A 15,671-nucleotide genomic window follows, 5' to 3' on the forward strand; every position below is an offset into this window, starting at 1 on the left:
TAACATCAAAAGAGGAGTGAGACAAGGATGTGTGCTCTCACCACTCCTGTTCAACATATATGCAGAGGTAATCTTTAAAAAAGCATTGGAAGAATGTTCAGAGGGAATCACAATAAATGGAAAGATTGTTAACAACCTTCGATATGCAGATGACACCGTGCTAATTGCAGATAATATTATGCATCTCCAAAAACTCATTGACAGAGTATACATAGAAAGCCAAAGAATGGGAATAAATATAATAAATATAAACATCAACAAGACAAAATACATGATCATCAGCAAACATCCAGCCTCATCAATGAAACTGACACTCAATGGGAAAAATATTGATCAAGTGTCAAGATATAAATATCTTGGTTGCTGGCTTAATGAACGGTGGGATCCAGAAATAGATATAAAGACAAGGATTGAAGTTGCACAGCAGTCCTTCATGAAAATGAGAACACTATTCTGCAATAAAGACCTAAACATGGAAGTCAGATGCCGAATGCTGAAATGCTACGTGTGGTCTATTCTGCACTATGGAGTTGAAACATGGACATTGAAGGCGACAACCATCAAGAAAATCGAAGCCTTTGAGATGTGGCTATACAGAAGAATGCTAAAGATATCATGGACAGAAAAAATTACCAATGAAGATGTCTTAAAATCCATTGGCAAAGCTAAACATCTTGTACAAATAATCAAGAAACGAAAAACATCATATCTTGGCCACATCATGAGAAACAGCAAATACCGACTTCTACAAACTATTTTGATAGGAAGAATCGGTGGCAAAGGAACTAGAGGAAGAAAAAGAATATCATGGTTTGACAACATCAAGACGTGGACAGGAAAGAGCAGTGCACAACTGCTCAGATTAGCACAAGAGCGCAGTTTGTTCGCCAAGATGGTCGCTGACCTTCGATAGAAGATAGCACAATAAGAAAAAGAAGATTCCCCATCAGTGAGTGGTTTTTTCCATGTTAGGCAATAACTTTTGAAACCTCAAAACTAGCTACAACTAAGTTGGAACTAGGCCTACCTGAAATAATTTCATCAAAGTGTCAGACTTTTTTTGTCTTGTTCAGTTCACAAGAAATTAGTTCTCTTTGTTCTTGCTCACTTGTATTACTTAATTTCTTATGAACAGTTTCAAAATGTCTCTTTACAGAAGAAGTCTTAGAAACAACTGATTCGGAACATAAAATGCATAATGCTTTATTAACTTTCTTAATTACGCCAAATTTTTCAGTCCAGAATTTTTTAAATTCTCTAATCCTTTTCATTTGAATGTCTGTTTCTTTTCTGGTGGTTGTGACATTCTGCTCAATTTGTAAAGAGAGGGAAGCAAATAAATAAATATATATATATATATATATATATATAAGAAAGCAATTAAATAATTGCTTTCTTCATACAGCTTTTAACTTTAATGAAAATCGGATTATGGGATGTAAAAATGTGGACAGAGACATATAGACACTGACAAAAATTATAATTTGGACTTGGAAAATCTCATCATAATCACTCTCTGACCAACCAAGTTTAAGCAAACCAAAAAATATTACAATTATTAGTAGTAGTAGTAGTAGTATTATTCAGGCCTCCATGGAGTCAAAAGACTCATCGTGGGAGGTCCTTTCTAAGAAACACAAGTCTATCAAGACTCATCGAGGGAGGTCCCTCCTAGGAAACACAAAGTTTATCATACCACTCCTTAAACGCATTGACCATTCTCGATCTCACCACTCCATCAGGCAATGCATTGCATGGTTCAGCTACCTCCACGCAAGGAAACCACTCCTCGCCCTTTGCTTTCATAACTTACAGGGATGGCCCCTTGTCATGACTCCTTCCCACTGTTCCACCAAGCAAAAAAACTCCCCAATGTCAACCCTGTAACCACCTCTCAACAGTTTAAAAGTCTCAATCATATCGCCTCTCCTTCTATCCACCAAACTCTGCAGTCCACACTCTCTCAGCCGATCCTCATAACTAACATTGTACAGTCCTGACACCATCTTTGTTATCCGTCTTTGTACCCTTTCCATTAATTTATCCCCTTCAAATCCTGGGGACCAAATCTGAGAACAATAGTCTAGGTGTGGTCTGATCAGAGTCTTATACAATGGAATGATAACCATTTTATCTCTGCAGGTCAGTGTCCTTTTCATTATGTCCTTTTCATTATTTCACCTTCACTACCTTTGCAATATGTCCCCTAAATTTCAGTTCTCCTATCAATCATCAATCCCAGATCTCTTGTCTCCTCTACTTCCTCCAGTTTAACTCCTCCGATAGAGTATGCAGTGTCCCATCGATGTGTCCCAAACCTCAAGACCTTACATTTTGCTGCATTAAACTGACACCCCCATTCATTTGCCTATCTGTCTAGCTTATTCAAATCCTCTTGCAGGGCTACCACATCTGCACTATTACTAATAACCCTTCCCAGCTTCGCATCATCCGCAAACAACTGAATATTCCCTTGCAATTCATAAGCCGACCTACACACATGCAAATGAAAGAGAAGGCCATGCATGCAATCTAATCACATGCAGATAACACTTCATAATCCTGAATATTGATAACACATTTCATATAGCTTTAATAATTTACCTTATTTACTCGAATATAACTTGTCCTCGCGTATAACTTGCACCCCTGAATTTTACTTTACGAAAAAAGAAATTGAAAAGTTTTGGGTATATTTGCACAGGGGAAAAAAAAAAAAGTTTAAAACGTTCAACGTCAGGCGATGGTACCACGTCCTCCCCAGTGACTGCAGACGCAAGTAAAACAAGTCGTTTTATTGTATCACTGAATAAGGTACAGAACAGACATTTGCAGTCTGTGTAATATATTTCTCAACATATAGTGCAATTAGAGGCAACTGGGATATAAATGGCACTAGCTAATGAATCACATGTCCCCTTCCCACAGAAACTATGCTATTTAGACTGAAGCAAAGCCATATGTTGCACCCACAAACACAGTATCTAACTAAAAACTAGATGTGTGGGAGTCTTTCCCCTGCTCAAACAAAGCAGTAATGTGTTAAAATTCGTAAGCATGTTAAAACTAAGAAATATATAGTGAATGTTGTTATGGCAGTTTCAGATATTGAATTCAGTTGAAGAGAATTAGCATTTCAATTCGAAAATTTTCGGTTTGCTTTTATCTTTGAGTCGCGAGATCTTTTGTTAATACCGCACCAATCATATGCACGTCTCACAGCTGCTCTATTTTTACTGGCCTAGTATCATAGCTGTCTGTTTCGCATTCTGTTTTCAATGACTAATGAGAAGTGCTTTCATTAGTCATTCCTGAAGGATTGTTCATTAAGTATCTCAAGTTCTGTAAATTACTGTTAATTTTTGCTTGAAATAATGGGAAAGAAGATGATGCTATTTGGGTAGGATGCACACAAGGAAACTGCTCTCTAGGCAGAAAATAGAATAGCAATCGTGATGCGAGGCATATACGGGGATTTTACGAAAAAACTGAAGACTTTAGTGTCTGAACCCCCCCCCCCCCCATATATCTCACACCACGATTTTTAGCTTTCATTTGGGGGGGGGGGGGGAGTGCGAGTTATATTCGAGTAAACAGGACATGTTTATGGCAATGTTAAAGGAAATTTGCTTTTATATCTAACAAGTTGAACATATTAATTGACAATAAATACTCCCAATCCATATTTTAATGACTTACGATTTAATAAAATTTGAATCCACATATATACACACGTTAGAAAATGGATATGTTCTTTATGAAACATGAAAAGATATATTAAATGATGGTAATGGAGTCATGCCACGTCTGGATGCCTGATGAATGATGCAACAATTGAACTGGATGAAACTTGTACATCAGTATACCATGGAAATAGATGGCTTGGAAATAGGATGTTTGTTTCTTATTTTCTTATTACTTATTATTACTAAAACAGTTGGTAAGGTTTGCTTCTTTGTTGCATTTTTATTTGGTATCGCTGCACTTAATAAAATTGTATTATATTAAGTTAAAATATACAAGTCAGCAATGATGTTGGATATGTATTTATTTATTTAATTATTTTTTAAGGCGAGTCCTGGGTGGCATGCCACGTTTGGCATGTTTGCCAAGGGTTGTCCACCCCTGCTCTAGACTATCATACATAAACAATACAATATGTTTTCAATGGTTTCGATAACGACCCAAATGATATAAATGTGTAATTTAAAAAAAAAAAAAACTAATGATGAATCAGGCATTTTAGCATTTTTAGGATAAAAACAGAATCATGCTTGTTAATTTTTATACACTGCATAAATGCAACGAAAGGGTTAAGCAAAAACTCAAATGCAGAAATATTATTACCAGGGCCCTAAAATCCTAAATGTGTGGTGCCCGCTCTTTGCTGAGACTCAGCCGCCATGGTTTAAGGAATAACCAATAAAGCAATCACTGTGCCACGCACGTGTTATTTTTAAGAATTTGAATTATAGTATGATAGGGAAACGTATCGGTTTTGTTATATTGCATTTATTTTCGTTGTAAGTATAGTTGTTAAAAACTAATTATTAATCAAGTAATAAAATTACTAAGTTAATATAAATAAAAGAATCGTCGAAAAATAAAATTGTGTCTCACGTGAAAACTCCCAAAAAAGTGCCGCCCGGGGCAGACTGCCCCCCCCCCCTAGCTACACCACTGTAATAATAACAATACTATAACAATAACAATATACTCATATGTGTCAATAATAATACAGTGTAATACTGCAATAATACCCCTGTACTGTAATAGTAAGTTACAGAAACTATTGTGCTCTTTCTTTTAATTCAAACAAACAGAACGTATACTTTCATTAGAGCACTGCCTTTCACATATTCCGTTATTCTCACTTTATCCTGATCTCTCTCTCTCTCTCTCTCTGAATGCTTAATTATTTCTACTTTCATTTTCATTGTAATCACCTTTCTCTTCACTGCAGGATCACCTGGACTTGTAGTGGACTTTCACTTTGGAGGTATGGTCATAAGGGTAATCACAGACTCACAAAATCGAATAAAAAAAGTTCAGACGAACGTGATGCTGTGTGTGTAAGTGACCATATAAACAATGAGACTAGCCACTAGCGTAAAGATGCTGTACCAATGAACCGCTTATGCCATGCAAGTTTGTTTACATGCACGGAAGAAACTAGTTCCCGAATTATTAATTTAATTATTAATTATCCTTATGAGGGAGCCTGTTTATAAGTACAGAACGCCATACGTCGGGTCATCTGTAACCTGGGGACACCTGTATAATTTCTTGAAATCTTTAATTTATGTTATTATGGTCTTAATAATTATTATTATACAGGCATCTCAGGGAGTCCATAGAATCATTGAGGGAGGTTCTAAACATTATGCCAAACATTCCCCAACATTTGTGCAATATCTATCATACTTTGATCCACCACCATCCCTTTCCCAGATGTTCATTGGTCACATTGTACATATTAAACAAAGTGGCAGGCCATTGCATTGCTATGATGGTCATTCAGAGAATAGCAAAGTAAAAAAAGACAGAAGAAATAATGCAAAGAATATGAAACAGAAAAGTTATACAATGATAAGGGTCAGTAAATTAAACTGACAGACCCTGTAGGAGTATTAGACTGCAGGAGTAGATTGATAAAATCACATCTATTGTGTTTATTATTATTATTCAGGCCTCCATGGAGTCAAAAGACTCTCGTGAGAAGTCTTTCCTAGGAAACACAAAGTCTATCATAACTCCTTGAACTCATTGGCTGTTCTTGCTCTCACCACTCTATCAGGCAATGCATTCCACAGTTCAATCACCCTCCATGCAAAGAAACCACTCCTCACCCTCTTGCTCACAGCTTCCTTTTGCAACTTCCAGGGATGGCCCCTTGTCATCACTCCTTCCCGCTGTTCCACCAAGCAAAAGAACTTCCCAATGTCAACCTTGTAACTACCTCTCGACAGTTTAAAAGTCTCAATCGTATCACCTCTCCTTCTATCTACCAAAATCTGCAGTCCACATTCCCTCAGCCGATCCTCATAACTAACATTGTATAGTCCTGATACCATCTTCGTTATCCATCTCTGTACCCTTTTTCCACAGTTAATTTATACCCTTCAAATCCTGGGGCCAAATTTGAGAACAATAGTCTAAGTGTGGTTTGATCAGGGTCTTGTACAATAAATTTTGTAGAGAGAATTCAGAAGCATGTTACCAAGATGTTATTAGGTCTATGGAATGTTCACCATATGACTTTGTAGATTATAAAGTTTAGAAAATAGCCAGAAAAAAAAGAAAACATAATATAAAGATTGCAGAAATTTTTTTTATTGGGCAGACATTTTTCAAGACATGACAGGAGAGGAAATAAGTAATGATTACCATTAGAAATTAGGTAAGAGTGCAGTTACGAACCGTTTGAACACTATACATTAAAGATGCCAAGAAATTATATTCTTGGTTTCATCCTTGGGTCTGGCTCCCACTGATGAGACCTCAACAAAGATCGAAACCAGTCTGGGTAGTTGCCCTTCCCATAATGCCTAGCATTATACATGTCTGTATGGATATGTGCATTGCATTATAAGATACTAAAGCAATTGATACGAAGTCATTATCTTCTACATACAAGTGGTCCAGTTGTGATGTTACTTCACATGCAAACTTTGTTTGCATACACTTGGATAAAGGATGAAACTGAGAATATAATTTCTTGGCATCTTTAATTTACAGTATAACCAAGTGAAAAAAACTGTCAACATCTATTTTTAATCTAAAGTATTTGAGTAATATGGTGTGACACCTTTTTATTATTATTATTACCCTAAGATCCCATGGAGTCAAAGACTCATCTAAGTGGTCCTTTTGCATACATGCAGCTCATCATACTACACCTTAAACAAACTCAAATTCTCTTAGTCACCAGCCTCTCAGTCATTCAAAACGCTGCATGCAAAGAACCTTCTTACTCCACTGCTCACACACTCCTTACACAGCTCCCAGAGATGACCTCTGGTTCTCCCTTGATCTCCAACCATTTTCTGTAAAACCTCTCCAACATTGATCCTATAACAACCCCTTATTAACTTGTAGGTCTCTATCATATCACCCCCCTCTTCCTCCTATCCAGTAGACTCTGTAAATTGCATCTTCTCAATCTTTCATATTCAACATTCCAGAGATCAGAAACTATCTTAGTCAGTCACCTCTGGACCCTTTCCAATATCTCTTTGTCCTTTTGAAAAGAAGGTGACCAAATCTGTGCATAGTAGTCCATGTGTGGCCTAATGAGAGTCATGGAAAAAGAATCTCCTTACTTCTACAAATCAGTGTCCTCCACATAATTCCAAGAATTTGTTGTGCTGTCCTTACAATTTTGGCAATGTGACTTCTAAATTTTAGATCCTTATCCACTATCACCTCAAGATCTCCTATTTCTTCCACCTCCAACAGGATATTCTTACCAAGCATAAATTCTACATCCCATCTTTGTTTTCCAAATTTTAAAACCTTATATTTTGCAACATTGAACTCATATCCCCCATTTCCATGTCCATTCGCTAAATTTATTCAAGTCTTCTTGTAAGGCCACAACATTTTTTCTACTGTTCAAAATCTAAATATACAACTTTGCATCATCTACAAATAACTGAATATTCCCATCTAATGAGGAGTTGATGCTTACGAACTGACAAAGAAATACATAACAGCATCAATGTGTGAATGTATTCTTAAGGTCAAAGGCTGAATAAGGTAGGGGTAAAATGGATGAATGAGGGGCTTACGCATGAAATCTGTAAGAAGAAGAGAGTTTGGAGACAGCTGAATAATGATAATAATCAGTTACATAAAGAGTATAAAGAACAAGCCAGGAGAGTGGCTCAGTCAGGGCAACGTAAGTGCAGTATGAGTAGAAATTAGCAAATCAGATGAAGAAAAACCCTAGAGAGTGTTTTAGATATGTGGCAAATAGAAGGAAGAATGATATGGTAAAATTATGTCAATGAATGAAAATGGTAGAATGGTAACGGTCGCAGAAAACGTTGTTGAGGTATTCAGTGATCAATTTATAAGTGGATTTCATCCTCATCAGTGTGAAATCATGAGCAACTTAAGTATGGAGTACATAGGGGAGGATGGTTTAATTGTGAGTGAGCAAGAGAAATATGAGGAAATAAATAACCTTGATGTCAATAAGGCAATAGGATTTGATGACATATTACCACACGTTTTATGGGAATGTTCCAAGGAATTGGCCGTAGCATTGGCATGCCTGTTTAATAAGTGTCTTACAACATCACAGGTTCCAAGGGAGTAAAAAGAAAGTAAATTTGTTACACTGCATAAAGGTGGTGATAAGGCTGTGCCAGATATACAGATTAGCATATGAATTATATGCTAATCTGTATATCTGGAGTTGTGGTGAAGGTACTAGAGAGATTGGTGAGAAGTAGAATATGGGCTGATAACAGCAGTATACTCTGTGGTGTCAGCATGTGTTTGGTAAATGGAAATCATGTTTTACTAACTTACTATACAAAGTGATACAAAGATGAATATACAGTAGTATACTTAGATTTTACAAAAGCTTTTGACAGATTGCCAGATGACAAGCTGTTAAATAAATCGACACAGATGGGATTGGATAACAGACTTCTGAGTTGGATGAGTGACTGGCTGTCAGATAGGTATCAGAAAGTTGTATATAGGGGTGCAGTATTCTGAAAGTGGAAGGTCATTAGTGGTGTGATGCAGGGGTCAGTTTTGAGACCATTGTTGTTCAATTTGTATATTAATCATATTGGAATAGATTTAACTAGTGATATGCAGCTGTTTGCAGATGATGCAAAATTGTCGAGAACAATGTAGAGTCAAGCAGATGTCATGACCTTAGAGAACTTGAATAGATTGCATGAATAGGCAGGTAAGTGGAACTTTTAGTTCAATGTTGCAAAGTGTCAAGTTTTGAGATTTGGTAAGCAACGATGGGATGAAAATATACACTTGGTGGGAAAACTTTAAAGGTGGTAGAGGAGATGAGTGATCCAGCAAGTAGTGGGTGGTGATGGTAGACAAGGACCTGAAATCCAGGGGCCACATTGCACAAGTTATGAAGACGCTACATCGGATAATGGCAATGATGCAGAGGAGCCTGACATACAGAAATAAAGAAGTTATGTTGCCATTGTATAAGGCCTTATTCAGGCCTCCTATAGATTATCATGCAGATTTGGTTGCCAGGTTTTCATGGTAACAAGGATATGTTAGAAAGGGTCCAGAGAAGATTCGCAAAGGTAGTCAGTGGTCTTTGGAATATGGAGTACAAGAACAGAATGAGAAAATGTAATTTGTAAAGGTTCATGAATAGGAGAGGAAGGATATGACTGAGATGTATAAACTGGTCAGAGGTTGTTATCAGGTTGACAGTGAAGAGATTTTTCACAGTTGGTATATTTTTCACTGATAATATCTGTTCAAGATCACCGAGATTTTTCATGGAATGGGAGAGAGGGGCAGAACAAGAGGCCATTGCTGGACTCTGTATAAGGAGGGTGTGAGGAGAAGGTTCTTTACATGGAGAGTGGCTGGTGAGTGGAATGCATTGCCTGATTGTGTTGTGAATGCAGACACATCAATCAATTTAAGGCATGGTTGGATGAGCTTTGTGTGTGATAGTGCATGTCTCCCATGTTGAGTCTCTTTCTCCATGGAGGTCAGATGTTAATAATAATAATAATAGTAATATATTAGTTTTCATTTCTCTAATTTAACTAAAAATTTACAGTATTGTTTTTTTCTCTGCTTTGGTAGAATGATGATTGCTTTCGCACTCAATTCCAGGCCAGCCACAGCTAATGAGATGTGAGTCAAAGGAAAGCTATGACATACATTGTGCGCATGCATTATTGTAGGGGCTGTTCTGTTGAGGTGTATGAATAATAATATTTGTCATAATTATTTCAGTGATGAAACAAATTTCAAAGTTACATATACTGCAAAATTATTCAAACAAATATGTATGTATAACATTATTCTATACCTCTATCTTGACAATTAACACCTGTGAAACCATCAGTGCATATACACGCTCCAGTTGCAGGATTACAGGAAGCCCCATTTTTGCATTCGCATTGCTGGAGGTGATGGGGAAAAAAATTATCATTTTTTGAACATGATTAAATAAAACTGCTTTTAAAAATGTAAGAAACAATGTAATACTAAATTTTGGGGGATAAAGTCATTGTGGTGATATATATGTGTTCATCTCTCTCTCTCTCTCTCTCTCTCTGTGTCGGGGGATGAATGTGCATACATACAAAATTTCTTTGGATTCTACATCATAATTATGCAGAATTTCTTTGTATTCAAATATCTTTCTTCCATTATCATGATAATATCTGTTCAAGATCACCAATGCATCTCACTTTACTTCATGTCTTAGTGGTTTTAGTCTGAATTAGCAGAAGATAACACAAGACTAGATGGTGTTGAGGCACTGGGTTACCTGCATGTGGTGCTTCTGACATACACTGCTTGGAAAGAAATTAATGGACAACACAGTGTGAGGAACAAACAGTGATGACATCCACCTTAATTAGATGTAAGACCCCCTTTTATTATGATGATTACAGCAATCCTACGGAATATACTTTCCACAAGTGTATGATAGCAATCATTGAGAATTCTGAACCATTCTTCCTGTAGGCATGTAATGCGGTCCTGTATCGTTGTGGTGCAGACATCCCTTTACCTCACTTGACACTCCAGTTCATCCCACAGATGTTCAATAGGGTTGAAATCAGGGCTCTATGGAGGCCAGTCAAATATGATGATGTTCATGACCACAAATCATGCAGTTACAGTCTTAGGACATTGTCAGTTCCACAGAAACACCACAAAGTAGGAGGCATTGTATTGTCCAGAATGTTTAGATACCTTTCGGAATTCCTCTGAATTCCAAAAGGTATCTAAACATTGAAAATTTCGGAATGTTCATGGCACAAACAGAGACCAAACCAGGATAAACTAGGACAATACCATCACACCACAGAATTTCACAGTTGGGATTATGACCTCTGGTAAGAGATGTTTACAGGGCATCCACCACACCCATCTATCTGCTTGGTATAGGGTGTAGCATAATTCATCAGTCCATAATATAGCTTTCCAAGCTTCTAAGTCCCGCCATACATGCTCCATGCACCACTGAATATGATGCTGCATGTTGGTTTGAGTAATTTGAGGTTTCTGGTCCACCGTGAGAACCGAAGTAGTGACCCTCAGTTCTGAATGTTTTTATGGAGATTCATGTTCCAGTTGATGCTTGCAACTCTGCATTGAACTTACTGGCCGATAAATGGTGGTTTTTACATATTATCCTTTGTAGCACCCTATTGTCATGTTCGGTAAGTGTGGTGGGTTGTCCACTGAGGTGGCTTGCAGTTGATTCCCTGCACTTCCATCTCAGTATGGTATCACTGATTGTTGACTTGGGATGGCCCAATTTGTCAGCAATTTGGCAAACAGATAGGCCTGCAACATGGCATCCTATCACAATGCCTCTTTCAAACTCCATCACTTCCCTTCTCACAGCCATTTCACCTGAATACAGTTACACTGAATTGGAAGCTACAAACACATGATTTGTTACATGGCACGACACCTTGACCACAAGTAGTGTCTGTTGATCTTTCCAAGCAGTGTATTTAGAAATCCATAATAAATGAGTGACATGGTGAGAATTACACCAATCCCAATTGTTGTAATTTTGCACAAAAAGTTCAGAACTTTTGAGAATTTAATTTAGTTAAATTCTCAATTTAACTAAGTTAAATTGATGCAGTATTTGTTTCCTCTCCAGAAGAAGATGAAGAAAAGTCATATTGCTTCGTGGGTAGATCCCATCCATTTTTTTACGTGTAGAATTATCAGGAAAAAATAATAATAATACAATGGTAAACTCTGTCAGTTCCCTTCTGACAGCTATTTCATCCAGACATAATTGTGCTGACTTGAGAGTATCATATTCCTCCAATTTATACTGGATACAAAGACGTAACTTGTTACATGGCATGATGCACCTTGCCCATGGGTGTGTCTATTGACTTCTTTCCAAGCAGTGTATTTTTCAATATTACGTTTTGTGGATTTTTCTGTTTATCTGTAATATGGCTCAATGCAGATGTACTAAACATCTAGGTGTTTCAGGATGTTGTGTTTCAGTTTCACTGGACAAAGAAAGGATCATAGTTTAATTACAGATGTGAATTAGGTATTTCTAATTTTGTAATTCTGGATATATTTGACAACACGGATTATTATTATTACCACCCCAAGATCTCATGGAGTCAAAGACTCATCTGGGAGGTCCTTTTATCACACACCCAGCTCATCATATCGTGTTTTAAACACATTCAAACTCTTTGCAGACACCACAATCTCAGGCAAGGCATTCCAATCATTCACAACTCTGCACAAAAAAAACCTGCCTCTCACTTCCCTACTCACACCCTCTTTATACATTTTCCAGGGATGACTTCTGGTTCTCCCCTGATCTCCCACTATTCTCCATAAAACTTCCCCAGCATTGATCCTATAACAACCCCTTACCAACTTGTAAGTCTCTATACTATCTCCCCCTCTTCCTCCTGTCCACCAGACTCTGCAAATTACATCTTCTCAATCTTTCCTCATACTCGACATTTCAGAGGTCAGAAACTACCTTAGTCAGTCTCCTTTGGACCCTTTCCAACATCTCATCATCCTTATGAAAACCCGGGACCAAATCTGGGCACAATAGTCCATGTGTGACCTAATCAAAGCCTTATACAATGGAACAAGAATATCCCTACTTCTACACGTCAGTGTCCTCTGCATCATTCCCAGAAGCCTTTGTGTTGTCTTCACAGATGTGGCGATGTGTCCCCTAAATTTTAGATCCTTATCCACTATCACCCCCAGATCTCTTATTTCCTCTACTTCCAACAATATATTCTCACCAAGCATAAATTCTGCATCCCATCTTTGTTTTCCAAATTTTAAAACCTTACATATTGCAACACTAAACTCTCCTCCCCATTCCAGTGCTCAATCACTCAATTTATTCATCTTCTTGTAAGGAAACAACATCTTCACAATTCATGGCTCGTCCCAACTTTGCATCATCTGCAAACAACTGAATATCTCCATCGAAATCTTCACCAATATCATTAATATACAAGTTAAACAGCAATGACCCTAAAACAGACCCCTGAGGCACACCACTAGTAACTTTCCTTTTCCTGAATATCACTGCCCCATACACAACTTGTTGATACCTATCAGATAGCCAGTCTCCAATCCAATGCACTAATCTAATATCCAATCCCATCCACTCTAGTTTAGCTATCAACTTATCATGCAGTAATCTATCAAAATCCTTTGCGAAATCTAAGTATATTACTGTGTGTCCTTCTCCTCTGTCCAAGGAAGCAGTCACCTTATTGTAATAAGTAAGTAGATTACTAAAACATGATCTTCTTTTAGTAAATCAATGCTGTCCATGAAAGATAATACCATTGTTGTCAACCCAATTCTGGATCCTAGTTCTCACAAGCTTCTCCAACAACTTAACCACAACAGTTGACACACAGATAGGCCTATAGTTTGATGCTTGAGTTGTATCTCTTCCTTTATGAAGTGGCACAATCTTGCCCTCCTTAGGAACTTGACCCAGTGCAAGACTCGTATTAAAAAAATGTGAAGGCCAGCATCAACTCCCAGGCACATTCCTTCAGAATACGCGGCGATATATTATCAAGTCCTACAGCATTATTAACATGAAGTTTGCTCAACTCCCCCATACACCTCTTGCTCACTTACAGTCAGTCTCTCCTCATCATCAACTGTTCTCAATCTCTCCATGAAGTCACATTCACAAGATTGAAGGACCTTATGCTCAATAAGTATCTTCACTACACCTTCTGCAACAGCTGTCTTTATACCATTTTCTCCAATCAATATCATCCTTCTTTTGTTGGCTACATATTGAAAGAGCTCCTTAGAATTCTTTTTGGCTTCATTAGCTAACTGCTGTTCATACCTCACTTTAGCTACCCTCACCAACCAAGTCACCCGCCTTGTCTGGTCTTTGTAATCCTCATGGAATTGGTTAGTTTCACTTCTCTTATGCTGCCTCCATAATGCTCTTTTTTCTCTGTATTGCATGCCTAATCTCTTTATTCATCCATTGCACATCCATCCCATTTAACCCTCTCACCCTTGGAATATACTTACCAATTGCATCTACTAGATAGTTTTTGAAAATATCCCAAGCTGCATTGATCTCTTTTCCAGCTAACTCCTCATTCCATGCTATACCGACAAGCTGTCTCCTGAGCTCTTCATAATCATCCCCCCCCCCATAGTTCGACATATACCCTTTTCTTACAGACGTCCTCACACTGCTGTCAACCACCCAGATAATTACCTCATGGTCACTCTCACTAATTGGTAGGTGATTTGACACTTCATTTATAATTACATCCTGTGATGAGATAACCAAATCCAAGCCCCTCAATCCTCGTGTGCCCTCTGTTACATACTGTCTCAGGTAGTTATCCTTCAAAAACTCAAGAAACTCATTTTCCTTACTTCCAGTTGCTATCTTCTCATTCCAGTCTATATTGCCATCATTAAAATCACCCATAATGATCACTCTTTTCTTATTTGCTTGTCTAATTTGATTATACATTTCATAGTCACTACCATCCACATTTCCTGGTCTATAACAATATCCAACCAAGTATTTCACTCCATTGACCTCTATCTCACATCAAACTCCCTCAATACCACTATCACTATTTCCCCTCTTTCATCTCTACTTTGTATGGGCATAACTCTTTCTCTATAATCTATAGTACTCCCCCTCCCTTTTTTACCCCTTCTATCCTCACGAAACACATCATATCCTTCCATTTCTATTCCTGTCAGGATGTCGTCCTCATCTAACCATGTCTCACTTATTCCAACAGTTTTTGGGTGAACAGACTTGATTAATGCAACCATTTCATCTGCCTTGTTTCTTACACTTCTAGCATTTGTACATAAACACAACAGCTGATTCCTGGATCTACAGCTAGTTCTACTGATAACACTCATTCGATGTGATCTTTCTATGCTCGACTGAGGCCATTTCCCTTTCTGCTTATTCATTTTAGACCCCTCTTCAATTTCAACTGTTTCCTCTTGATCCCAGGTCATCCCATTCCTTTCCTGTCTACACATGCTCTCACATCCTCTTGAAGCATCCACCTTTCTCACACTGTGTACCCCTGTCCACCCTGAGCCTCCCCGTTTCCCTATTCATCTTGCACACCCATTCTCCATACTCATGCCACTTACTTCCTCATTCATAACCATCTCTTCAATCTCTCCTGTCATACTCTCCTGCTCTTCCACATCACTTCCCACTTGATCTGATTCATTCTCTATACTCACTTCTCTACCTTCCAGCAACAGTCTCTCCAAGTGACTCACACCATGACCACTCAAATGCAGTCAACTGCTCCCATACAGTTCACTTTGTCCTTCAAACTCATTCCACACATTAACAAATTGTACTCCCCTCTCCTCCCACATTTCAGCCAACATACCATTCATAATCCTTGCTCTCTGCCTCATCTCAC

At 37.9% G+C, this 15,671-nt stretch overlaps 1 protein-coding gene across 13 annotated transcripts in view; it reads right to left on the minus strand.

Moving 5' to 3' along the window:
* Positions 1 to 15,671, minus strand: part of LOC150093662 (uncharacterized) — a 442,983-nt gene that overhangs the window by 204,278 nt on the left and 223,034 nt on the right. For all 13 annotated transcript variants that reach the window (XR_016550305.1, XR_016550303.1, XR_016550304.1 and 10 more), the window contains one exon: positions 10,046 to 10,139. Coding sequence is in view for 9 of the 13 variants with exons in the window: in XM_090412731.1 (XP_090268857.1) it covers positions 10,046 to 10,139 (94 nt within the window). In the remaining 4 variants the exon portion in view is untranslated. The remainder of the gene's footprint in view (positions 1 to 10,045; positions 10,140 to 15,671) is intronic.

This window comes from Typopeltis vanoorti, chromosome 23 (assembly GCF_054136105.1).
Source record: "Typopeltis vanoorti isolate ZY-2024b chromosome 23, IOZ_Tvanoo_1.0, whole genome shotgun sequence".
Taxonomy (NCBI): domain Eukaryota; kingdom Metazoa; phylum Arthropoda; class Arachnida; order Uropygi; family Thelyphonidae; genus Typopeltis; species Typopeltis vanoorti.